The following is a 26,577-nucleotide window of genomic DNA, read 5'->3' on the forward strand; positions in this document are numbered from 1 at the left end:
GAACCAGCTCCTTATGTGAGGTACCTGGTTAAAGGGGAACCGCTCTGTCCTCGTTGTGTTGTGAGGTATTTAACAAGTAAAAAGCCACAAAGTCTCAGGTAATTAGGTTGATATTTAATTACACGGAACCCAGGTTCTTATACAAGGCAGGAGATGGCAGCCAGCAGCTCCCCATAACCTTTCCAGCCTGGGTGACTGAGGCTAAGGAGATGGGGACACATGGGACACATGGGTGGGGTGGGGGCTCTGGCACAGTGTGTCCTGCCCAAAGCTGAGGGTAGTGGCCACTGGGGATCTGCCCCCTCGGCTGGCCCAGGTCTGCCATCACTCCGTGAGGCAGAACTCTGACTCCTGCGGTCGCATGTTGGGTAACACATACAGAGCCACAGCCGCAATAGCCAAGAACACCATAGGCTTCCACATCCCAAACATGTTCTGTGGGGACCAAAGACAAATGGTGAGTGCCCGGCCTTCTGAACCCTTCCCTAAGCCAGAGAGTCCCCTGTCTACTGGCACCGGAGAGACATCACGAACCTCATGGTCTGGTCTCTCTCACCTCCTGGGTAACTGCCGGAGACAACGCGGTCTTAGCTCGGGCAGCGCTGGGTATCTGGAACAACGCTAGGGGTATCACCTGAGGAGACCGCGTGTATTCATGCCCAGTGGAGCGAGAATGCCAGCTCCCGCGTGTAAAAGCGAGCTCAGGAGGCAGACCCAAGAGTATCCGGAGGGTTGCAATGGGAAAGGATCGAGTGCCATGGCAAGACAAAGAGGGTAAATTGGGGTCTTTGGGAAAAGCAGCAGCGCCTCGCTGGCTTTATGCAGGAGCGACACACTCAAAGGGTAAGGCTGAGGGGGAAGGAAAGAAAGCACACCACAGAGTGCAGGCCAACAGGAGCTTCCTGGGCAGCCCAGATCTTTTTTGGACAATGTGTGAGGAAACTCAAGGAAGCCGGTCACTGGCCCTGGGAGGCAAATGCCTTACAACACGCCCGGGCACCAGCGTGTTGACAGACTTCCTGAGGCTCCCAGACTCTGCCGACCACGGCAAACCCGACTGATTCGTGGGACAACAAAGCAGCATCCTTCAGGGAACATGAAGTCGTGGACAATACATACCTAGGGAAAGGGTTCCTATTGTTATTACTTTTTTTACTGTGTTACTTGAAAGACAGAATTTGGGTTGAGTCATAAGCTATGGCGTAGTAACAGGAGGATGATTTTAGGTCAGAGCAGAGTACATTATCGATGCTAAGAACGCATTTGCTCAGAGACTAATGGAACTAAAAAGAGGATTTTAAGCCAGCTATAAAGAGCAAAGAAGACCTCCTACATCTGTAGAAATAGTTACTAAAAAGAGCAGCACAAATGAAATGGAAAGCAAAACAATGCTGGAGGTGCATATACAGAGTAATTTATGTAAGAAAATAACTGGAAAGGAAGCTAGAAAAAGTATTTACATGTTCAGGGGCTTCTATCCTAATGTACACTGCTAAAAATGTCAGTCTGCTGTTCTTAGAGGAGGGCAGAGCAGGGCTCCTGGGTGGCGCAGTCGGTTAAGCTCCGACTCTGGATTTCAGCTCAGGTCATGATCTCAGTGTCGTGAGATCCCCCCGCATCGGACTCTGCGCTGGGTGCAGAGCCTGCTTGGGATTCTCTCTCTCCCTCCGCCCCCCTCCCGCTTAAATAAATCAATTTCATTAAAAAAAAAATGGAGGACAGAGCTGGGCTCATAAATGTGAACTGGTACCTTTATACCAGCCAGAGGCCAGTTCCAGACTGGATGAGTGCAGGGCTGCTTCCAAAGGGCTGAGTCACATCAGGCTTTCCCTTCAGACTAGGTTACTAAGTCGACAGATCGAAGAAATGTTTTTGGATTTTATCAAGACATCTGACGGATTTTCCATGATCTCTTTGGACAGAACAGGAGGAAATAAGAATATGGTACCAGCACAGGTTGCTGTGTGACCATTTGTTAAGTGGCCAATGATCTGGAAAAAAGGGAGCCTGGAGAGACAACACTCCGGAGGCTCGGCCCTCATCTTTAATGCGCGGGAACAGGGCGCCTGGCTGGCTCAGTTGGAAAAGCATGCGACTCTTGATCTCAGGGTCGTGAGTTCAAGCCCTATGTGGGGTGTAGAGATCGCTTAAATAAATAAAATTTTTAAAAAATAATGCACATGAATATCTGAAGGTAGGCCAGTCGCCCCTGAGGGGGATGTGGCGCTGGCAGGGAAATGGATCCTTTGAAACCGCAAGGCCAAGGTTAAAAAATGAAAAAGCAAACCCAACCTCCACAGGTTACATCGACGGACTGTACTTAATAGGAATGAATAAAAAATTCTGCCTCAGATCCAAAAATATCAACTGCAGGTAGAAAATGGGGAGAGGATACCTAGCATATGCAATATGCAAAGGGGCTTCATAAGCTATACACACAGCGAGTTAACAACGTGACGTTAGCTGTCAAGAGAGCGAACGCCACTGGAGACTGTGTGAAGAGAAGTATGGAGTCTTCCTAATTACGTGCAAGCAACCAAGGAAAACTGCTCAAGATGAGGAGAGATGGTAAGGGGGAAGCGAGGTGGGAATTTTAGCTGTTGCTAATATTAGTCCTTAGAATCCAATTCACCATTCCCTGGCGGTATTACTTGACCTCTCCATGCCTTAGTTTTATTACATATAAAATGAAAATAAAAGCCACCTCGTTGGGTTGTTGCAGAGATTAAGGGAGTTAATATATGTAAGGTGATTAGAACAGTGCCAGGCACATAGTATATACCATGTAAGTATACACTTTGTAAATTATTTATGAGGTATTTTATCCTTTATGAAGCACTTCCATAAACATGAACTCCTGCGATCCTCACATGAGGAAAGCAGAGGTTTTACCACTCTTTGCTGCCCTGTGAAGAAACTAATGTTCCCAACATGCATTTTGCCCCCTGGGGCTAAGGGCTAAGAGAACCTGGCCCAGTCTGTCTCTGGTTCTCCAGTCAGCCATGCTTTCTCCAGCGCTGCGCTGCCGCAGCTCCTGGACTGGGAGCTGCAGAGTGGGGCACAGCCAGGCTCCCCAAGAGCGCCCTGACCCAGGAGCTCCTCCCTCTCACTCTGCGTGGGCCTGGCTGCGTGGGCCTGGCCGAGGCTGAGATTATGGACAGATGCTTTGGATCTCCTCCCCTAGGGCCTGAGAAATCTAGATGTGGACGGGGAAGAACAGGTATAGGGAGAGCGCCTGTCACTAAAGGAGTTAGACTGTTTGTGGGGAGTAAGTGGACCGCCTTAAAGAGGAGAAAGGATGAAGAGGAAAGAAAGTGAGGGGAGAAGGAAGGACAAGAGGGTGCTGGTGAGTGCTACTGACAGATGCTTCAGCTACCGGGATGTTAAGCCAGCTGCGCTCCATCTGCAGGGGTGGGAAGTGGTGGAGGGGCAGGGGAACAGGAGAAAGGAGCCCGAACAGGCTAGGAGAGAATAGTTTGTGGGTTCCAAAGACAGGTGGAACCCTAGGGCTCTACCTTGGGCCCTAACACCACAGTCTGCCTCCTAAATTTGGTATCCTGTTGACAGACCAAATTACATGGACCAAAGCCAAGGGGAAGGTGCCCAGAATATGTCAGCCTTGGTGCCCTGAGAATACTTGCATCTCGTTCTTGTCACCAGTACCACATTCTGTCCAGAATTACAATAGAATCTGGACCCAAAAGGGATAAACAGAGAACTATAAAATATTTCCTGGCATTCTGAAGACCAGAAGTCCCAAACCAGAGAACTTCTCAGTAGGAAGAACACAACACGGTAGGGGTTTCTGTTCCATTTTCATCAAGTCTGAAGGACAAACTGAGGCTGCCCTCATACATACGCCCCTGGGCGGGGGGTTAGGCCTGGGGTTGGGGGTTGGTCACAGCACTCCAAAATTCCTCTCTCATCCAACGGGGGAGGCAATGGCGCCTTATTTTGCCATCCTGGGTGGTGACAGTAGTGAAAGCTTGGTTCTGGGGCTAAACAAAGACAAAGAGCACTCAGGTCAGCCTTGCAGACAGATATCCACTCATCAGAAGTGGTCAGGCATTTTTCAAAGTAGCAGCAGTGCTGGGATCACCCAAAGTCTTCCCAGCCAGAGGACAGAAACTCAAACCATGTCAATAGTATGCATTCCAACTCCCTATGTGCTAGGAAGACGTGCTCAGAGGTGCTACGGGCTTTGCAGTAGCCCAAGGAGAAGCCAGGGCTAAACCTCAGCCCTGAGCATCCTGTTGTCAAATGGCTAAAGCAAGAAGCAAGTGACAGAACGGGCAAAGAGGAGAGGCCAGGGCAACCTGCACCCTCCCTCTACCCCTCAGAAGGAGAGGACTCGATACCAGTACCTGTGTTAGGACGACGTCTCGGCCCACCAGCACCAGAGCAAAGCCGATATGACCACCAGGCCTACAAGAGGCAAGGAGAAGATGGGGGGCTCGGGGGCAGGGGATGGCTGCAACATATCAAATGAGAAGGAAGCACAAGGAGAGGCCAGGAGATGGGGGGGTGGTATAAAAAGACAGAAACACATGAATCCAACGGATAATGAAGATGAGAAAACAAAGGGGAAAGAGAAAGAGATCAAGAGGTTAAACAACAGGCAGTGAGGGCAGCCGATCTCTGCGCTCGCTCGGGCCTGGCTCTTCCCACTGGCCACCTGCGGAGGATGCAAACCTGAATGGGTTAAGCAGCTGCTTAGGTCCAAATCAGGTGGTGGGGCCAGCTGCCTGGCTTGCCGTATGCCTTTCACGTCTCGTCAAGCAGGGGTGATCTGCACTAGACCGTTCTTGTAGGTCAGTAACTCCGGAAAAGGGAAGCTCCAAGAGTAAAGCCAGGCTCTCCGGATGAGGAGGACAGATACTTCTCCTGGGTCACTCAGTCTCCTGCCAGGCCACCCGTCCCTCCGTTAGCCCACTTGGTCTGGCTGCTCTCTGCCAAATCTCAGTGTTCTGGGCCCTGGCCCCTACGATCCCCTAGGAGTCTAATGCTGTTGTTGTGAGACAAAATGCACTAGAACAGGCTAACAGGGAGAAGTGCTAGTTCTTGGACGGCAACAATCTTCCAGAGAGAAAGGGAATTCGCAGGCGGTAACGTACACCGTGAGAGCTGCCTGCAGAAGGTGCGGGACCCGAGGACGCAAAGGGACACCTCCACGTGTAGACACAAGGAACGCGCTCGACTTTGAAGTACAAGGATCCAGTCTGGCGTTTAGAGATGTGCACCCAAGGCAAGGCAATCGAGGAGGCAGGCTCTGAACCAGCATGTGGTGGAATATGATGAATTCGAAGAAATACAGCACTGGGGAAGAAGCTGCGGTTGCTCCTACATTTTACGTCCTAAGTAATGGGCCTCTGCCACAAGGTTAACAGAGACCTGCACACTAGATCCTTAGCCCGTGCTGCAGACCGAAATGCCAGAAAATTCCAGATAGCCTTAGAGCTGACTGGGACGTCCCACCACAAGAGACTTATTTTCTTCCCCTGTGTTTAGAGAGATGGAAAGAGCCTGCACCGTAAACGGAGGACTGATTCAGGAAGTACTCACTCTTCAGGGAATCCCAGCCCCCAGTGAACCTCAACTCACGCAGGAATTCAGCTGGTACCTACCTGTGCAGATGTCCCAGTAGTTAAACACAGAAATGCTTCTGTACGGCCGGTGCATTACCCAGGATGCTCCCATCCCAACCTCTCAAGATCTAGCAACTAAAGGGTCAGGGCTCTGGCTGCTCTCCCCAGACTGGTCCACGCCTCTGCCCTGCAGACTCAAATATTCTATTACTTCTGACCACCCCCAGCCCCTACCCTCATGCCCTGTAATACAGAGAACCCGTAAGCCACACCTGCCTCCCCTCACCCGTAGGAGCAACAACAAAGGTCAACCTAACAGGGCGCCTCAAGGAGGCAGGACTGAGCGACTGACGCAGGCCGACAGCCTGAAGCAGGCCCCATGCCAGCCAGGTCCTCAGTGCGGCGCGAGGTGAAGGGAGAAGACCTCCTGATGTAAGGATGGAGGGCAAATGCGGTGAAAGGAGGCAGGACTGCAACGGCCCCACCCGGGTTCCCAGAAGAGGCGATCTTTGAGACACAGGTCCACAGCACATTGGCCTCAGCCCGCCACGTCCCGGGGAGAGCCCGCTTCCGCCACTCCCGGCTCCAGCTCCACTCTCCCCGCGCCAGGCCTCGGGGCCGCTCCTGCAGAAGTCCATCCTCGGGCCGGCTCAGCCCGCCACACCAGGGCACCTGAGCCCCACAGCCCACTGCCCACTCGATGCGGCCTTCGACACCGGTTACCTTTTTGCTCTCAGAAAGCTTGAGGGGGTTGCTGCTCTCTGAAGCTTCGGGGCAAGCATCGTTGTCGCTCTCATCTTTCTTGTCTTCTTCCTTGCCCTCCTGCTCTTGGGACTCTGCAGAACACCCCTCCTCAGCTTTTGCCGACTTAATATCCGTAGGCTCTGACCGCACAGAAGCCAGTTCGTTGCAGGAGTCCTTCTTCGCGTCCTTTTTGACTTCCTCCTCCTCTCCCGCCTCCACTTCCTCTTGTATTAGGTCATGTAAATCCGTGTGGCTGGCCTTGTAGTACAACACCACCTCCAGACTCTGTGGGTGGAGGCAGGGCAGGAGGGGAGCTGCGGTTACCGCGAAGATGCCCACCTTCAGGACAGAGATGGACTATCTCCAGGGCACTGTGCTTCCCGGCACGGCACGCAGGCACCGCGTCCTGGCACCGAGTCTCTCTCCCTGCGCGCCGTGTGGAGGGCAGTCACCCCAGCCTCTCTGGACCCACACGGCCATCTGGCCACTGGCATTTCGTACAGTAACCAGAGCCAGAGTCTTGGGCTCTGCCCCTCAGCTGCCACCTGCGACCCCTGCAGGGCGACTGCAACTCCTATTCCCCTCCCCCCCGCCCCACATATGAGTATGAGTACACCACTGCTTCAAATAAATTCCTTCTCTTCATCCATTTGGTCCCGCTCTTGGGCACATAACCCAGCAAGAAATGGGGCCCTGGGAGATTGGGCTGAGCTAATTGGAGCCGTTGTCCATCCTAGGGGCTACGGTCCTTTGAGGCTGTGCCCCCAGGTGTAAGAGGTCTGTGTTCCACTCCCCTTCACTTCGTAGGAAAAGGGAGTACGGAATTGCTACCAAGAGGGAACTACCCTAATACACGAGAGAGACCAGAAGCTTCTCTACAAATACCTCACCTGGCTGGAATGGTGGTGGTGATTTTTCTTCCCAAGACCTCCTCTGCCTTTCTGCTTATCAGGCTACTAAGGTTATTACTCACCTTTCCGTTCTCACAGCTGCCCTCATAACTGTCCAGGCTTGGTCTGGTCAACTTTTTATTTCTAACCCCATTGGCATTTTTGTTCATATTCTCATTGCCATTTTTCCCCTTGGTTTCTCTGGGAACGGAGGCCTTCTTCTCCTTGAGCTGGCGGAGCTCTTCCTGGCAGCACTGCAGCTGCCCCTCCAGCTGCTCCTGCACGGCCAGCAGCCGCCCCTGCTCGTCCATGCTCGCCTGGTACTGCAGCTGCAGCTCCCGCAGCTTGGCCTGCAGCTCTCTGATCTGCGGGGGGCGGGTGGCCAGTCACGCGCGGACCGGCCTCATCGGTCACCCGGGCCCTGCCTGGGGGCCACGCCCCTGAATCTGCCTTGCTAAGGCCCACAGGGGAGCAGACAAGAGAGGAAACGTTAGACTGCAGGATACGAGCCTCGAAGGAGGTAGCAGAGCTTCTAAATGGGCACCTGACGATTTACACCTAATGCGATCACAAAAGGATGATTTAAATCAGGTTTTTACTGGGACCTGTCTGGGGAATAACTACAGAGCTGCCCCTTCTGAAGCGTGGGCCTTTATTATGGACAGCTTTCTGATGGAAACTCCTACTTTGCCCAAGCTAGTTCTCTCACAGGTACAACTACCTAAGGAACCGTGTGGTCCACTCCTGACGGTGTGCCTGGGCTCCTGCACCTTGGCCCGGAAATAGAGGCAGACTCCAACCCTGCTCCCTGATTTCTGGTTTTGTCTTCCCTGACATCTGGCATCACAGTCTCTCTGGTCGGTAACAATACTAAGCAACCGAGGCCCCCGGGGCTGACTGTTGTCTGAACTCTCCCACGCGCACAGCGAGTCCCGCTGGACTGTGGACTACTCTTGGGCGGAAAGAATGCCTTCTGTCCCATCCCTCATGGACGCAAAGCACGCTTCTTGGCATTATAAGGGATCCGAAAGGCAGCAAGTCTCTGCTCTCGAGGTGCTTACAATCTAGTTGAAGAGACAAGTACACCCAAATTAACTAAAGATGAAAAAATAGAACTCTATAGACGTGCTCTGGGACATAGCAGAAGAGAGAAGTGGTGAAAGGAGAAAGAGAAGAATTGTTCAGAGTCTTCATGACGGGTGCATCTCAGCACAGCGAGCCCCCAAGGAACGTCCGCCAGTGCTGTGGCAGAGGCCCAGCCTCCGGGGATTCAGCCCCCCCGTGCTGTTGCTCGGACCAGGGAGGGGGCAACTATGCAGAGCAAGCAGGGAGCTCCTGGCCTTCCTTCCCCAGCCTCTCCAAAATGGCTAGAGCCTATGACCTGCTCTGGCTCGAGGGGCTCCTAGAAGAAACCTTGCCTCCCAGATAGCAGTTACCTCGTTCTTGTCGGCTGGGGAGGCAGTGGGTTTCTCAAGGCTTTCCATGCACTCCTTGAACTCCTTTTCACAGGCGTCCAGCTCTTCCTTCAGCTCTTTCTGCCTGTCCAGCAGCTTTCTCATCTGGTCTTGCAGCCGGTTGTGCTCCTCCTGGCTGAGCTGGTACATGGCCTGCACCCCCTGCAGCTTGATCACCACCGTGGCGACCATGTCCTCACAGTGCTGCGGAGGGTGGAGGAGTAATGACCGCACCCTGAGGACGGCTTGCCCTCCACCCCGCTCTTTGCTAGGCCCCATCCTGGGTGCAGAACAATGGTGGCAGGATCTGAAGCTGCCCAGGGCGAATTCTCTATTTCTTCCCAGAAAGCACCTTGGCTGTGATGGGGGCCTCTCGACATTAGACAGACGGAGTGCCTCATTCATTTGCGGCAACCCAGCTCAGCTCTGACCCTGCCGCCCACCTCACTTCTTGCACCCTTCCCTGGTGACTTATCTCTTAGTAAGACAGGAGGCTTCTCTCCCTGTCTGACCTCTCATCTGGCTACTTTTACCTCTGTATCTTCAGGCTCGGCAGATTCGTCATCAGTGCTGCCGACGTAACTCTTGTGGCAGGTGTCAGAGCTGCTGCTGCTGCTGCCGTAACTCTTCTTATAGATGCTGCTGCTGCTGCCGGTGCAGTAATTCCTCTCGCTGGTCTCCTGGGCACTGGCGCTGCTCTCATAGCTCTTGAGAAAGCTCTCGTCGCTGGCCTGCGTGCTGCGGTAACTCCTGTGATAGCTCTCACTCTCATCGATGCCGCTCCCGTAACTCCTGCGATAGTTCTCGCTGCTGGTGGCCATGCTGCCATAGTTCTTCTCCAGGCTCATTTTGCTGGAAGGGGACTGGACCTGGAGCAGCTGCATTTCTTCCAGGCAGAGCTGCAGGTCGGCCTGCAGCCTCTTCCGCTCCTCAAGGAGCCTGCCCTGCTCCTGCTGCAGTAGCTCCTGCTCGGTCTGCGTGCCCTCGTAGAGCACCTGCAGAGCCTGCATCTGGGCGATGATCAGCTTGGACTGCCGGGGGTGGGTGGGGAGACATGACCATCACTCCAGACACTGCCGGCCTTCTTGCTGCACCCCTCCTGGGGCAGACGTCTGAGAGCACACTTCAGAGCCCTGCACGCCTACACGCCAGTCTCACCACAGCCTAGGTCTTTAACCGCCTGCAGCTACTGGCGTGCATCAGCTACTCGCTCATGGGGGAAAATCCACCCAGGGCAGACGTTCTGCGATTTCCAGGCTCCCATTTCTGCTGGTTTCTAAACTCTGGTATATCCCTCTCTCCTTGCAGCAGAGCTGAGTGGGTATCAAGAACACTCAGGCTCCCTACCCTACCCTCTTCTCAGTCAGGACATACCCATTATCCTGACCTTGGAGCTTAGTCCCCTCCCCTGCCCCCAATTCTACATCAGCCCTGGCCCTTGAACGTGACCCTACAAGAACGCCTCCCTCGGAAGATGTGGACCTGGAATTAAGGTCTCACTAGAAGTCCCTTTACTTCCTGCCCCAATTCTGAATCTGGCCTCTGGGCGTGTTTCCCAGGCCCTCTGGGCCTGGCTTCTTGGCTGCTAGTGCCCAGGATGAGATCTGATCGGTTAAGGAAATAGTTATACCTGGTTCCTGGTCTCTGTGTTATCCAGGCTGAAATCTGATGCCCCTGGAATCCGACCAAATCTCAGTTTGGACTTCTGCAATTCCCTGGTTCTCCCTATCCAGGCTGATATTTGAATGAATAGGGATAGCCTTAAATTGAAACTGTCCACCTGCTCCTCCTTGCCCACCCTGAGACCTCAGACCAAATGCATCATCCCCCAACCCCAGACTGACTTATGGGGAAATCTCCACCAGTGTGACCTCAGAGGCAGGACCCTTTCCTGGTGCTTGCCATGCACAGATTCTATAGTCTAACCCCCATGACCTGGTTGTTATGGCCACCAAAGTTCCAATGAAGACAGCATGGCCAGTACCAAGAATGCCACATGCTAAGAATTCTTCCCTTGGAAATGAATGGCCCCAGATTTGTCTCAGGTAGAACACCAAAAGATTATAGATTCTGATCTCTGCAAGTGTACTGCTTAATTATCAACCGGCTCAGGAGAAAAGGATGACACGCTCAGAGTCAGTCCCAAGGAATCCAGACAAACACTAAGTTCATATTATAAATCTGGAAAATGATGTGGAAGGGGCTGCATCAAATTATCAGGTGATTAGATTCCCGGGTCCCCCCGGTTCTCAGTGTTCACAGCGCTTCAACTGGGCATGTATCTGACTGAGGTCCTCAGGCCATAGCTAAAGCCACATCTTCATGAGCCCATGGGGTGGTCATGGCTGAAGAAGGGGGCCTTAGTCTCATCCTTACTCTTGGCCAGACACGCCTTCCTAACCCTGACCCTTCCAAGGAGCCCTCTTGCCTACCATGCTGTTGTCCCCAGAACTGTCTCCCTGCCTCTTGTTCTGTTACCTTGTCGTGACCACACTTGGAGGACTTAGGTGATTTGGAATCGTTGGGATTCTCCAACACATCCCGGAAACGAGATGCTTTGAACACATGCAGCTCTTCATGCAGATCTGACTGTTCTTTGAGCACACTTTCTTGATTCTGGATCAGTTTTTTCTGCTCCTCCTGCATACCTTGGTAGAGCAGCTGTAGTTCACACAGGTCTTGTAACTTTGTAAGTAGCTCCTGACTCTGCGAGGTGGAGTGGGAAGGAAGCGGGCAGAACTGTGGTAGCTACGTGGGAAGACCCGTGTCTCCTTCCTGCTGGGGACCCTTCCCTTAGGAGTCTCTGGGTTGGCTCTGAACAGCCATCTGGGACGGGGTCGGTGTGGTGGGGGAGTGGTCCTTCTACGAAGACCCACTAGGTGACTAGCCCCGATCTCGTATGTTTGCAGGTATCCTGTACTTTACAAAGTTCTCTCAGAGTGTATTTTCCCCAGATGGACTACAAACGTAAAGAGAAAATGCTGGACAGATACTACGTATCTTAAGATCTAAAACCCTAATCAGCTATATTGAACTTTTTGGTTTGAAGAGATCGGTGACAAAGTAAGGAGGAGCTGATGCAGAAAAGAAAAGGGTCGATCCCCACCCTGTTCTTTTTCCCAAGTAGAGTCACCCCTCGGAAGCTCCTCAAAGCAGCTCCTCGCTAGTTAGCAGCCGCTCCCTGGCTGGGGTTACCTTAGGGAGGCGGCCAGCTTTGGGCAGCGGGAACGTGAGCCTGTGCAGCTCTTCCTGCAGCTGCCCTTGCTCCTCCTGCATCCTCCTCTGATCCTCCAGGAGCTCGCACTGCTCCATCTGCAGCTGCCCCATCTCCTTCTGGCTGACCTTGTACTTTTCCTGCAACTCGGTCAGTCTGGACAGCAGTGCGTCACACTGTGGGCGGGGCGGGGGCGGAGGGGCGGTTACTCTGTGAGGCGCTGCTCCACGCCGTCTGTCCGGCCGGCCGGCCGGCTTGCAGAGCCCTTCTGTGCTCTCCTGCCCCTTGTGGTTCACCCGGGGCTCCCTCCCTTGGACTGACCATCCCAAGCCACGCTGCACCCATACAGGTACCGGGCAACCCCAGCAGGCTGCTCAGGACTCTTTGGTTATGCTGCCAATTTCATCTACTGGTCCCTTCCGAGAGTCCTGTGAGGGGAGTGTTACCAACACCCCTCCCTTCTCATGTCCCCACCTTCCTTTCCTGTGGCCCTTCCTGTGGTACACACCATTCTCCTGCCCTGCTGGGAGTTCTAGTTCCTGTCACTGCCATCATCCCCAGTTGGTTTTATACCTAATTATACTCCTTACCAATAAAAACGTCACCCGATTTGTCCCCATTTTTGTTTTCATAATCATCTTTTTAAATCTCTAGAAAAATATGGGCTATTGCTGAATTTGGGTTGAGAAGACTAAATTATCCCATGATTCCAAGAACCCAAACCTTCTAATATCAAACTCATCACAATGCTGTTTTTAGGACAAGAGGAAAAGCTGGCTCCGTGTCAGCATGCTTCTCCCTCTCCACCATCTCTTCTACTAGGAGGGGAGGGGATGAGCAAGTCATGGACACTCTGGCCTCTAAACTGAGCAGGAGCGGAAGAAGGAAATGTGAGCCTGGGTGTAGAAAGGCAGGTGGACTGTTGCGAGTGGTCCAAATAACCTCCCCATTCTGGGTCTTCCGAAGGCCTTTCCCCGGGGACACAGCCTGCTCCTGGCTGTGGTGGGGGCCACTGAGTATTCTGGCAGAAGGTGACCTGCTCCACCAGCTTTTGAGAATCTCGTGCCTTTTCTCCATCATGTTTCAACACCTTCCATTTCCTATCAGTGATCAGGAGCTGAAAGTGCTCAACACAGGGTAACTGATAATGACTTGCATTTTACACACTATGGAGAAAAAGAAAATGAATAAGGAAGGCCTTACTGATCACTACCAGGATTTATTACCACAAGCAAGTGAGAAAAGAATAGTATTCTGTTCGATTTAAAGAGGGTAAAACTCAAGCTTAGAGAACTTTACTCTTCGGAAGTCACAGAGTAAACCCTGGAAGAACCTAGGTCCTTCTAACATCCACTCAGCACTCCAGGCACAAGACCACGTCATCTGACAAGAGCATCTGCAATCTGCCTGAGAAAACTGGACCTCCTCTTTCTAGGTCTAACGAGAAAAGTTGTATATGTGGGCTTTTGTGTATATTCTCCTCCACGAATGACAAGATCTCACTCCAATCCTAATAACAAAGTATAAATGTCTACACACATGGAATCAAGTGCAAAACCTTCTGGTGTTCAGACTGGATTCAGCTGTACTGAACCTACTAAGCTGTGGCTTGGCCTCAAAGTCAAGATCAAGGCAAACTTTAAAAGTTACACAGCGTGGGACTCTGCCTGTTTCCTGACTTGCACACTCAGCTGTGCCTGGACAGGGAGCTCACCGAGCCCCTCGGTTGGATGACTCCACCTTTTGCCCTTCCACCTCCTCTCTCCAGAGGAAGTACCCAGCAGATCTCACCTCTCTCAAGTACAATTACCTTAGTAGCACATTTCCCCTTGTCCTCTGGGATGGGCTTGGTGGTCTTGAGCTCCTTCAGCTCCTGCTGGCAAAGCAGGAGGTCCTGCTCGAGCTGATCATACATGCGCTTCTGCCGCTCCAGCTCTTCCTTGCTGGTCTGGTACAGCCGCTTCATCTCCTGAAGCTGCGCGTGCATCTCCGCGTTCTGGGGTAGGGGAGGCAGGCCCCGCCATCATCCCGGAAGCCCCTGCAGCTGCACTCTCTCCTCTCACCTCTCACACAGGGACTAAGGGAGCCTACTCAGTCCTTTCCAGTCCCAATTTCATCCCAATGGGGGCTACCTGAGATGAACCCTAACAGGCTCTACACAGGGATCTTCTGGGGCTTCCTTTGTGGGCAGGTGGGGAAGAAAAAGAGCTACCTTTTTATAGGCTGACTTTCTGATTTAAAATCCAAGGCAGCGGAGAGCACCACGCCTCTCGGAGACCACCTTTCCACCAGGCACCTCTTTATCCCCGCACCGATGGCTGTACCACACAACTCCTACGATGCCCCCTCCTCCTCGGTATTATTGCTCTCACAGAAGATTCCACCTGGCTATGTTCTCCCTCACCTGGAGCTTCTTTTACCTTCTCACTGCTCTCCTGGAAAGAGGCCACGATGTCCTTGAGGCGCTGCACCTCCGCCTCATGGTACCGCAGGTCCCCGCACAGCTGCCGCTGCACTTCCAGCAGCTTATCCTTCTCGCACGTGATGTGCTGGTACTGGAGCTGCAGCTTCTGGAGCCGGCACAGTAACTCCTGCAGTGGAGGGGGCTGTGGGCAGGACCTCTGGGCTTGTCAACCCGCTCGCTCTTCCGCCTGAGTCACGCTCAGACACGGACAGTCTAAGGCCTGCCTGCTCCCTGCCCCTCGCTTACCGGCTGTCCTCTCGTCCGGTGCGGGGCTCGCGGGTGGCCGAGGCCCCAGCCAGTGGTGCCGCACAGCTGGCAGCCGCCCTTACTTTAACTCCGCTCTCGGCCACCTTCCCCAAAACCTCTCAGCACCTCAGTTGCCCCTCACCTCCTTTTGTTGTTACCTTCTCACTCGGGCTTTCTACGACTGTGGATTTCAAGACCTTGAGCTGCCGGAGCTCAGACTGAAGCTGTAGCTGCACCTTCAGGAGCTCGTTCTGCTCATCCTGGCTAGCATCATACTTTTGCTGCAGGGCACAGAGTCTGGTCTTCAGCTCCTCGTTCTGTGGTGGGAGGATGTGGGTAGAACGGTTACTCTCAAGAAACAGCAGACCCCTCTACAGACCAGTTTGGGTCCTTTCCAGACGTAGCATCTTGAGGAGCTCCCACAGGTCTACGGTTGGGTGTCTTCTCTGAGGCAGGCACTCAGTAATGACTACCATCTCTAGAATGCCACGCTACGCGACTTCTCCGACTGGTCTCCAGGAGACTGTACCCGTGGTCGCAGGCTAAGAGTCAGCAGAGCGCAAGCTGGCTCTGCGTTCATCCTTCCCCGAGGCAGCAACTCCACGGAGGCCCTTCTGCCCTCCCCAAATGCCCTTCCCCCGGCAGTGTTTACCTGGGTGACATTGTGGGAAGTCTGAAACCGAAGCACCTCATTCTGTGCGCACTTGAGCTCCCTCTGCAGCCGCCTCTGCTCCTCCTCACTGGTCCGACGATGATGCTGTAGTTCTTGCAACTCACAACACAGCTCCTTACACTGTGCAGGAGACGGAACAGAAAAGCTGAGGGAGGATACGTGCCACGTGCACTTCGAGAAAGGGTTGGGGGGGGGAGAATAGGCTTGGAAAGAATAAGACATTCCTTTCATTGGAATATTTACATCAGGCAGGCAAGCAAGCGAGACCCCAGAGTATTACCTCCTGCCGTAGTGCATGCCCCCTTTGTCGGCCCTGTGTCTAAGGAGATGCTTCTACCGCGGGCCAGAAGAGGGTAAAAGAGAGACAGCGACGGTGCCTGCCTTCCCCTACCTTGTTCTGCATGTCGTGCATCTGCTCCTCAGCTCCCAGAAGCTGTTGTCGCAACAACTGGGTTTCAGGATCAGGTTCTAGAAAATCCATTTCTGAAGTCTGAGACTCTGCTGACATCATATCCTTTAGCATTTGGGACTCCAGCCACTTTTCGGTTGCTCTTCGTGTCCTGTGATCCAGAACCCCAGAGCCATGTTTGGGTAAGTGCTCTGCCGGGCGTCACCTGCTAAGTGTGCTTGGTCCTGATGTCTTTCTTTTAGGCAAAGATGGTAAAGAGCCTTCTATTGTGGTTTATCTCCCAAATAAACATGCTGAGAAGGTGAAGAAAAAGTCCCAGCACCTCGATCAAGGCATGTTTGGCTCTCGGAGACCTAAGAGTGTTAGTCTAGTTGGGCTCGAGGCTGAGCCTCGTGTCAAGCCAGCTCTAATCTGGAGGCCCTATACCATTAGAGTGAATCCAGTCTGTGTAGACAACAAAGGAATCACTTCTGATCAACTCTAGGGCAGAACAAACCAGACCCCAATGCCTAGAATGGAAGAAAACTAAATTTTAGAACCCCAGTCCTGAGACAGCTGGATCTCCATGCCTGCTTCTAGGCGGCATCCATACCCTTTGGATACCATGGAAAGGACCGGCTGTCCAGGAGCAGAGGGACGTTCATTAGCCTGGCATCTGCCTTCACTGGTTCTACTCAAGAGAAAAGCCCAAGGCAGAGTCCTACAGAGTCCCTCTAGCCTGCTGGCTGTACCTCTCACTCTCCAGATCAGCAAGCTGCCCTGTGAGGCTGCTGTTGCTCTCTTGCAGGGCCCGGTACTCCTCGTTCAGGAAGCGGTAGCGGTCCCGCAGTTGCTGCAACTCTTCTGCAGAGGACAAATGGAGACGTGTGAGAGCCTAGGCAAGACGCACTGGTAATCAGCCCCTCATTTTCCTGCCTAGAAAGCAGACAGCAGAAGGCTGAGTAGCTTCTCTTTTTCTAAAGACAGAAGAGACACCACATGCAGCAGCTTAGGAGACAAGGCCCTCCAAATTCCACACTGCTATGTGTCTTTGTCCTCTTTCAGACAGCTGCCTTTCTTTTCATCTGCCCAGAAGATCTGCCCTGTGTGCGCGTCTTCAAAACCCCAACCGAGGCAGGGTCTTGAGATCTGAGGAGTTCGTGAAGGTTTTAATTGAGTTTCTGGGTTATTGTATTTCAAGTTTCCATTGAACTGTTTATGATTACCTTTCTATTGCTTTTTTAGTACAAGAGCTGAGGGATGTGAACTGCCAGCTGTCACACCACCAGTCCTGGCCTTTCGGAGATAACTCCGGCATCCTGAACATCCTTTTACTTACTTTATCACCACACCAAATACACTGGCCTGCATGTGGTCAAGAATTCTTTCTAATGATCTTTTATCTGCTGACAGACGAGCCCATCCCAACCAGACCCACATATCATCCTCAATCATGAGCAGAGGTCTCGCTGAAATGTCCTAGCACATGTTCCCTAAGTACCAGGTACCAGTAGTTTTTAAAGCTGCAATCATGGGCGCCCGGGTGGCTCAGTCGGTTAAGCGGCTGCCTTCAGCTAGGTCATGATCCCAGGGTCCTGGGATCGAGTCCTGCAGCAGGCTCCCTGCTCAGCATGGAGTCTGCTTGTCCCTCTCCCTCTGCCCCATCCCCCACTCGTGCTCTTTCTCTCAAATAAAGGAAATAAAATTAAAAAAAAAAAAGCTGCAATCATATAAACACCCCTATCTATCTTGTTTCTTCCTGATTAAGAATTATTTCTCTTAGGGGTGACTATGGGGTTCAGTCAGTTAAGCGCCTGCCTTTGGCTCAGGTCATGATCCTGGGATCCTGGGATCAGACCCAGCATTGAGCTCCTTGCTCAGCAGGGAGTCTGCTTCTCCCTCTCCCTCTGCCCCTCCCCCTGCGCTCTCCCTCTCTCAAATAAACAAAACCTTTAAAAAAAAAAGAATTATTTTTCTTAGAATACCAATTCTGATATTTAAAGAATGTTGCTCCAATCAGAATACAAGGCCTATCTTATCTGCTGTAAGATTCAACACCCAGAAATTCACGTCTAATGTTCCCTCTTTATTCCAATCAAAAGTCCTTGGAATACTGCAGATTATCATGGAAGGAAGGAAACTAATCTTTAATACAAGCCAACCATGTGCTAAGCATTAGACTTGATGGTTTCAGCCTCACATTCAGTTAGTCTGTGAGTACTTCAACATACTAGGCATTTCATTTAATCCCGAAAATAGCCCTGTAAGGTTCTTTTATTATTATTTTTTTTAAACTTTAATTTTTACAATAGCTTTAGATTCACAGAAAAGTTGCAAAGATAGTGCAAAATTCCCTGGGAGAGCTCTCACCTAGTTTCCCCTATTGTTAACATCTTACCATGGGTACATTTGTCACAACTCAGAATCAACATTCATATATTACTGTTAACTAAACTCAACATTTTATTCAGATTTCTCTCCATTTTCCCTAAGGTCCCTTCCTGTTCCAGGATCTCCTCTGGATGTAAAGTTTTATTAACCACTTTTTACAGACACAGAAACTAAGGTTCCGAGAGATAATAACCAGGCCAAGTTCATCCCACTAATTAGCAGAACTGAGATTCAGAACTCAGGTCTGTTTAACTTCGACCCAGGCTCTCCCACTGTGCTGGCCTCGCTCTCCTGGCACCACCAGTCCAAAGGCTCTTCTGAGAAGCTTGTTACAGCTGGGAAAACTTGCAGTTCTTTGATTCCTTGTTGACTGCCTCTGCTTGACCTGGCCTAAAACAGGGCCTCCCATTATACCCAGATCATAAATCTAGCCTCAGAATAAAGGCAAACTCTCTGATGTCATGAATCCTAGCAACTAGCTGGGAGACTCATTGTCTGAAAGCAGAGCTCTAAGCTTTTTAGTACCTCATGTATTACTGGAAATAACCTCTCTTCCTCTGCAGCTGTCTTGTGCTCTGATTTGTTGCACCCTAAAACTTCTACGTTGGAGAGGGCTCAAGGAGCCTAAGCATTAGCATCCTGGGACCTGGGAGCAGGACTGAAGCCCCCTCCCCCCCATAAGGCAGGCCAGGCAAACTGCCGTGCCAGAGCAGCAGGTAGTTTCCCAAGGTGACCAGCCCGGAACTGGAGACCTTCTCAGGAAGGGCCTTCCCATCGTCAAATCAACAAATCAATGGCTCTCTGAGGAAGAATTCTCAGGGTACATCTCCATAGCGCTATTTCTTATACCACCACTGACTGGTTACGTGATATCTGGATATCTGGGTATCTCCCTTATGGTCTTGAATTCAACCCGGAGGTTTTTTCTAGAGGTTTCCAATTCATGATCTAAGACCACCTTCCACCATCTTCTTGGATACTAACTCCCTCTGCTTGGCTTTACTGAGAGAAAGGAAAAAAGCTTGTCCTCTCATACCTTGCATCTCAGAGTAATCTGAGAGATTTAAACTATTGGATGGATCAGAGCTCTTCATTTCCATTTCTGCACGGAGGGAGGTGATCTCCATTTCATACTCTCCCCGAATGCGCTCCATGTCGTCGAGTTCATTCTGCATCCGGCAGAGATCCTCCTGCAGGGATGCTATGTCGCTCTCATGTTCAGTCGCGGAATCCTCTGCTGCTTGCCGCAGATTCTGGATCTCAGTCTGAGCCAAGTGCAACTCCTGTTCTATTTCCTTAAGTTCACTTTCCTTCTCACGCTCTAACAGGGAAATCTCCTCTCGTAGAGACCGCAGCTCACCTGCAAAGCCCAGAGGGTGGGATGGTCAAGAGCATAAGTGAACTCATCTACCATGTTCTAGAGGCGGAAAGTTAAAGGCAGACTTATTTCTTATCTGAAAACTACTGGCAATCTAGTCTCTACCCCATCAGCGACGTATAGCTTCACCTGCTATGGAATAAAAGGAATACCTATGAAGGGAATGGAGGGACTCCACGCAGTAAGGTGCAGTACAGAAGCAGATTCTGGCACCAAAGCAACACCTTGGGCTACTGCAAACAGAAAGTACTAAGTGCTTCTACGTTGAAGGCCAAAACTAATTTACAGTATTTCGCTGATGCACTGAGTCGTTCCAAAATTTCCCTGACTAAAAAAATTTACACACACTATTCTCATCTATTCAGTCTGGAAGCTTAGAAATTACAGAGCCTCACAGCTCCCATGAACTGCCTGTGGTAAGAACTGGCCCCTAGCGTGTATTTAGAGTTCACAGCTGAAATTCAAATGTAGGCTCATCAACTGGTAACCAAACATGGTTATGCCTTTCACTTCCCTACTACATCCTTGCTGTTAGGGTTCAAATTTCCCTTAGGTTCCCCTCTGAGGTCTGGCCCTAAAAAAATGCCTTTCTCAGAGCCACGGGAGACTGGAGGAAGGTCTTCCTCAGCCAAGCAAGCTCATAATTTGGAGCACGAAGGGGCAGACCGGCCCAGGGTGGGAGGGCGGGGCTTGCGGGCCCGAGGGGGAGGGGCTTATCCGAAAACTGGGCGGGGCGGGCCCTGGCCGGGAGTTGGGAGGACGGGACCCGGATTCCGAAGACCTAGCGCCAGTTGACAGGGGGTCTGGGTCCGTCGGGGCGAACCCGAAGGCCCGGGAGTTGGGCTGTGGGACAGAGAAGTGCGTTCTTACTCACTGGTTATGGCCTCCATCTCGTCGGCCCCCCTGCAAGCGGTCTCCCTAGGGGGCCCCCCCGCCGCCGGCCGGTCCCGGCCCCCGCGGGGCTGTGGCGGCCGGAACGGCCTCTTAACACCAGCTACCTCTGAGGTCGCGCGCGCCCCCTCTTGGCGGAAACGGGCAACGCGCGTGCGCAGGGACGGCCCCTATTTCCTCCCGCGGGGTGGGGCTTAGGCGTCTTCAGGCTCGCAGCCCTTCACTTGCTTGAGGGCTTGTGCTCAGCAGAAACAACCCTACCGAGTAAGGCGTCGGTCCACAACTTGTTTTCCCAAATAGTTGCCGACCTGCCTCTCTACTGACTTCCCTCCTCTTTGTAAAGGAGTATGTTCCTTCTCCAATCAAAGGTTTTTTTCTGCTCTCCTGGATAGTTTCCTTCATCATACAAAAATGATCTAGTGTAGTGAGTCCTATCTCAAACCCGCTCCCCTCAAACTCTCCCTTGACTTCATTTCCTTTCCCCTTATTTCTCTGCTTCTCTTCAAAACATGACTACTGTAATTATCTGTACTCACCTCCCCTTTCCTCTTTAATCCCAATCCAGTCAGGCTCTGTCTTCACTGAAATATCTCAGAGCCCTCCGTCTTGCCAGATCCAATGGCCATCTCATTAGATTTAGCAACTTTTGACATTGATTGTTATCTCTTTGAAGCACTTTCGGCTCTTGGCGGCCAGGGCACGAAATGCTCCTGCCGTTTCTCCTACCTCAGTCTCTTTTGTTCATATCTCCTTTACTGGACCTTCAAATACTGGAGTATCCCTGGGACTGGACCTTTTCCTCTTCTTCCTGTATCTTGCCCTGTGATTTCATGGTGATTGCTCAGGGATTCAAATGCCATGTATATGCTAATGACTCCCAAATTTATATCTCCAGCCTTGATTTCTCCCCTTGTTCTAGATTTCTCCCCTTGTTCTAGATTCATATATCCAACTGCCCCTTTATAACATATTTATTTAGATGTCAATAGTCATTTCGAACTCAACATGTAAAAACATGTCTCCAATGGTTCCCTTAGCCCTCAAACTTGTTCTTTGCCATTCTTCCGCATCCCAATAAATGACAGCACTGTCCATCCAGTTTTTCAAGGCAAAGCCTTCTTTCTTGTCTCTCCTATTCCTACCCCTCCCCCCCTCCCCCCTATTCAATTCATCAGAAGTCCTGAGGGCTTCACCTTCAATATAAGACACCCACCCCACCCCCACCCCACGTCTTTTTACTATACTTAGAATAAAAACCAAACCTCCCAGCTGGCCTATAAAGCCCTTTGTAATCTGGCCTCAGCCTGCCTCTCAGAACTCTTTCTTACCAGGAGTCTCTGCACGCACTCCTCTTCAGCTGCAATGCCTTTTGTTCTGTCCTTCAAATGCATGCTCATTCCTGCCTCTGAGCTTTTACAGTTGCTATTCCTTCTGCCTGGTACGCTCTTCTCTCAGATCTTTCTCATTATTCAAGCCTTAGCTCAAATGTCATCTTCTCAAAGAGGACTTTTCTAACTGCCCTATCAAAAAAAAATTCTCATCTCACCCCAACTCTCTATATCATATTGTTATATTGTCTTCATAGCATTTACTGCCCCTTGAACTTCGGTTGTTTATTTTCTGCCTCTCCCCATTAGAATATACTCTTCATTAGGGCAGGGATCTGGTCTGTCTTTTTCATAGCTTATCCTCCAAGCATATAGGAACTCAATAAATGAAGATAAACAAATAAATTAGCACCATTTTACAGATAAGGAACTGAGTCTCAGGAAGATAAAAGTGCGTTGCTGAAGATCCTAAAGCTTGTTACGTGGCAGAGTTGGGCCCAAGAATCTAGGTGATCCAAGACCAATGATCACACTGTTCTCTCAGATACAACATATCTCCAGCCATTTCTCTCCATCACCCTCTTCCCATTCATTGTCTACTTCTCCTGCATCTACCTTGGCTTTTATATTTCCCTTTTCTTTTCCTCCCCTTCCTCCACTTTTGCTTGTTCTTCTCCAGGCCTGCTTCCCGGCCTTCCTTTTTCTCCATTTATATTTTCCTTTTGGTTTGATCTCAGTTCTCCCTGGAGAGTCCCTGCTGTTTTCTAGGGCAGCTCCCCTAAACCTTCTGGAAGCCCATGGAAGTAACAAAAGCTGCCTCTTTTTTTGGTGCTGCAGTGGAATGTGGGACGCCTGCCTTGCTGCTTTCCAGAGACAAAGGGATGTGGGCGTTAGAAGAAAGGGATTTGGGGCCACAAGCTCAGCCCCAGGAAGCAAGAGAAGGTTCTCATCTGCTTCCCTTAAAAGATGCAGAGTCCCCCTCAGTCACTTCTCATTGGCTCATTGCTCTTCCCATGGTGCCCTTGTAGGGACAGGAAAAAGCAGTCTGGTTTGGTATTCAGCCCTGATTACCTGCCCCCTGACCTGGAAAGCAAAGGGAAAGGGATACAGTTGTGAAGGGAGGAAGCTGGAGGACAGAAAAGGGAGAGTGTCAGCCAGAGAGAGATGTGAAATGAGAGGTCAAGAAAGGGCAGAGGAGGGCAGAAGAGTCAGGCAGAGATGCAAAGAAGAACAGATATTAGGTAAAGAAGAGAATGGAGAGAGAAGGCGAAAAAGGTGAGAATGGTAAGGGGAAAATGAGGAGAAAGTACCGAATGAGTTTATATTTGTCTGCTATGCTTCAGCCAAACCCTCAGGACACAAGTGCTTGGATGGCCCCTTCCCTCCAGTCCCAGTGTTGGCAATTACCTTGGAGCTGCTGGATCTGCTTGGTGAACACCTCTGCCTGTTGGGCGCTAGCCAGCCGTTCATCCTCCAGGAGCCCTGCGGCGAGACGGGGAGCAGGCGTGATGCTGGGATCCAGCGAGCCCGGCCCCCTGGCCCCCTCCCGGCCACTCACCCTGCAGCTCCAGGGAGTCATCCTCATGCTGCCCTGCCAGCTCCCGGGTCTCCTCCAGCTCTGCCACCAGCTGTAGCACCTGGGCCCTCAGCTCTTCCAGCTCTGTCTCCGTGAGGCTCAGGCCCCGGTGCTTGCTGACAGACAGGGAGCTCACGCTGCCACCTTTCTGCTCTTGCTCTTCCTCTTCTTCCACCTCTTCTTCCTCCTCTTCCTCTTCCTCCTCATAGAGAGCTGGGAGTAGCACTTCCCCTAGAGGAGAAACCCATCCCACCAGGGGGTCAGAGTCAACTTCCTTTCCAGAGTCCTTCAAGGGCCCTCCAGCTCAGCAGCCCAGGGCAGAAATGGTATAATAGTGCCACCTGGTGTCCCCCCAAGGAGTCCCTGGGCAGCAGCTGCCCTCGCGATGAGTCCTCAGGTGTAAGGTCGCCCATCCCCCTCCCCGGCCCTTTCTGGACCAGGATTGTACCAGGTGGCCTCCCATTACTGCCTTTGGGCAAGCTGAGCAGCTGGGTGCTGGTCAGCCCTGTGAGCTTGCACAAGGATACCTGCTTCTTCCAGTGCTGGTGGTCCCTGCGGAGTGGGACAAGCCCTCAAGAAAGGATTCAGACACTGGGCCTGTCTTTAGGCTGAATGGGGCAAAAGTTGCAGTTTGGGGTTTCTCCAAAGTTAAAAAATTATCCAGGTGGCTTGGGAGAAATTAGCATTTCCATAATAAGAAAGGGTTGCCTATCAGTAGTTAGAGAAAGAAAGCATCCAAATGTAATGACTCTAAATGTTTTACTGGACAAACACAGGGGCGCTTTCAAATAGATTCTATCACATAGCCTTTTTGAAATTTTCTGCAAGGTCCACCTTCCTTTTCTCTGTGGAGCGTCAGGAGGCCTCTCCCCTTCCCAAGTGTTGTAAGACCCCTCCTCCCATGCTGACCATAGGGCAGTTTTCAGGTTTCAAGTCCCAGGTTGTACTTGCGTGTACAAGAAAGCCTGCTATTTTAATGCATTAAGAAATGGAGGCGTACTGGTCCCCAGCCTCTGGTTGGTGAGTACCCCCTCCTTTGCTGCAATGCAGTTACTTGAAATAGGGACATTTTGTCAGGATACTGATTATTTGCTTTGTTTTACAATTCTGAATCCCTGGTCTCATGACAGCAGCCTAAGGTTCATCCAGGACCCCTTTCGTCATCTGTCCTCCTTAGGGAAGCAGGGTTGCCCACACAGTGTGCGCAGGGACCTGGGGACACTTCACAGGAAGTTCTGGAAAGCGGACCGGCATCCTTCCAGGGGCCTGGTGTTGGCAGCAACCGCCAAGTCACATGGGTGAGGTGGGGATACCTGAGTGTTGGAAGATTGGCCTCACCTGTCCCCTCCCAGGCAATTCTTTCAGGCCGGAAGAGATCCTAGGGAACCAAAGCCCCAAGGCTTACACTCAAGGGTAGCGGTGGTGGCACCAGAAAGAGAATGCTCACTTCCCTGCTTTTCAAAAATATGAGACAGCTTGGGATCTGGGTCGGGTGGCAGTGAGAACAAACCCCCTGCTGAAAGGCTGCTTCAAAGCTCTGTCCAACCAGGCCTCTTTCTCTGTCTGGCAGCTCCCCTGGGACACACAACCTGGTTAACTGGTGATTAGGGCCCCAAAGGGATGTACCCAGAACCTCCCTCCAAGCCTGAACCCTGAGGAGGGGTAGAACTCAGACCTGAAGGGTAGAGGGGGCTCAGGTGAGCTAGAGGAAGGGCTCTGTCCTGGCTGGGAGTTCTGGGGACCAGACGGGGTAGGAGAAGGGAAGGGAAATTGGCTGAGAGGAGAGAAAGAAAGCTTTTTGGGAAAACTCACCCTCCATAGCTTGCATCCCCCGCCGCTCCAGGGACCCCCAGCGTTGGCCTTTCTTCCTCTCACAACCCTCAGACGCCTCATAGGAGCCTAAAGTGGTCACTGTGGGTCCTGTGAGCAGGGAGAGAGGAGGCACGGGGGTTGCTAGGGGGCTGGGGGCTGGGGTGCACGGGAGAGAGAAGGGGACGTGCCTTCCAGCCCTCTGGAGCCCTGGAGTTTTTAATCCCGGTGGAAGTGCTTGGCTCACTCTGCCCAGCCTGCGACTCCCCTCCCTCAGCCGCCCCTCGAGCTGGGCCTGCGGGGACCCCGCCCTGCGCTGCCCAACCTCAGCATCCCCGGCTCCAGGCTCCTCTCCCAGCACAGACAGGAAGGGTGTGTGTCTCTTTAGCCAGGAGGGGACAGGGAGGAGACGGGCAAGGATGAAAGCGAGGGCAGGAGCCAGGGAAGATGAGGTTGAAAGGATGAGGTGGTGCGTGTAAGGGGAAAGGGGTGATGGGGGGGCGGGCGTGTGACAAGGGGGTTCTGGGCCAGAGCCGCTCCCCTCCCCTCCCCTGCCCTCCATTCTCTCCCTGGACCTCATCCACCCCACCCTCGCCCTGCGCTCGAAGCCTTCGGGCCGGAGTGGGCGCAGGGTCTGGGGCCCCCAGGGCTGGACAGACGGGGCGGAGAGGGTTCGGGGCGAGGGACGGCCAGGGGAGGATGCGACCGGTGTGGAGAAGACCCAGCCCGGAAAGATGGAGACCGGGCCTGGGGTGGCGGGCAGGATGGAGGGAGGAAGACGGGACGGGAAGGTGCGAGCAGCTGAGGGAGGGAGGGAGGGAGGACGAGGGGGTCTGGAGGGAGGAGAGATGGAGAAGAGGAAGGAGTGGCGGTGGGGAGGTGAGGGAGGGGCGGCTCTGACCTGAGCCCGGGCAGCTCCAGCCCGCGGCGCCCGCGCCGGCCCCGGCCCCGGCGCCCGCCTCCATGGCCGCTCGCGCCGCCGCCGCCGCCGCCGCCCGGAGCAGACGCCGCAGCCGCCAGGCCGGGGACCCGGAGCCGGGTGCGCAGGGGGAAAGAGGGCGGGCCGAGGGGGCGGGGCCTGGCCGGGCCACCTGACGCCGCTCCGGCCCGGAAGCCCTCCCTCCACCCGGCTCCGGGACCCGGTGGCGGCGAGGGGGTGCGGAGAGGCCGAGGGGCGCGTCCGCCGACACACCCCGGGGCCCGGGCGTGGGAGAGGGGGAGCGGACGGGAGCTACTCGGGGCTTGAGGTTGCCCCAGGAGTGGCCGCAAGATACCCTGGTTCTGGCGGAGGGTCCTTCCCGGAGTCGGCTGCGTGGGGGTCCCCCCGGGGCCATGTGTCAGAGCCCCGTCCCGCGCAGCGATGAGGGAAGAAGAGGACAAAGCTGGAAGAATCCTCCGGTCCCGTTTCCGCCCAACGCACAGACACACGCCCACCAAGCAGGGCCCGGGTCCCCCACCTCCGCAGTCAGCGCGGACCCCCGGCCGCCGGCCCCATTCCCTCGCGCTGGCCCCTTGCGTCCCAGGACTGCGTGAAGGCAGAAGGGAA

The 26,577-nt window shown here is 52.8% G+C and overlaps 1 protein-coding gene across 4 annotated transcripts; it reads right to left on the minus strand.

Moving 5' to 3' along the window:
- Positions 1–94: 94 nt before the first annotated feature.
- On the minus strand, positions 95–25,134 carry CCDC136 (coiled-coil domain containing 136). 4 transcript variants are annotated; one of them, XM_040644032.1, is made up of 17 exons: positions 25,035–25,121; positions 23,205–23,453; positions 23,054–23,128; positions 19,086–19,409; positions 16,411–16,522; positions 15,662–15,830; positions 15,250–15,390; positions 14,756–14,914; positions 14,308–14,478; positions 13,698–13,883; positions 11,869–12,063; positions 11,152–11,379; positions 9,207–9,704; positions 8,656–8,877; positions 7,303–7,584; positions 6,309–6,614; positions 95–435 (listed from the first exon to the last, which is right to left on the minus strand). In XM_040644032.1, exons 1-17 carry the CDS (start codon positions 25,048–25,050, stop codon positions 325–327), a joined length of 3,444 nt encoding a protein of 1,147 aa, XP_040499966.1. In that variant the 5' UTR covers positions 25,051–25,121; the 3' UTR covers positions 95–324. The 4 variants fall into 4 exon arrangements, with proteins under 4 accessions (XP_040499966.1, XP_040499967.1, XP_040499969.1 ...); XM_040644033.1 differs by lacking the exons at positions 6,309–6,614; positions 7,303–7,584; XM_040644035.1 differs by lacking the exons at positions 6,309–6,614; positions 7,303–7,584; positions 8,656–8,877; ... (1 more) ...; positions 11,152–11,379; positions 11,869–12,063 and adding an exon at positions 4,365–4,471 and having other exon boundaries at positions 336–435; positions 25,035–25,134.
- Positions 25,135–26,577: the final 1,443 nt, after the last annotated feature.

Source organism: Ursus maritimus, unplaced genomic scaffold (assembly GCF_017311325.1).
Source record: "Ursus maritimus isolate PB19 unplaced genomic scaffold, ASM1731132v1 scaffold_3, whole genome shotgun sequence".
NCBI lineage: Eukaryota > Metazoa > Chordata > Mammalia > Carnivora > Ursidae > Ursus > Ursus maritimus.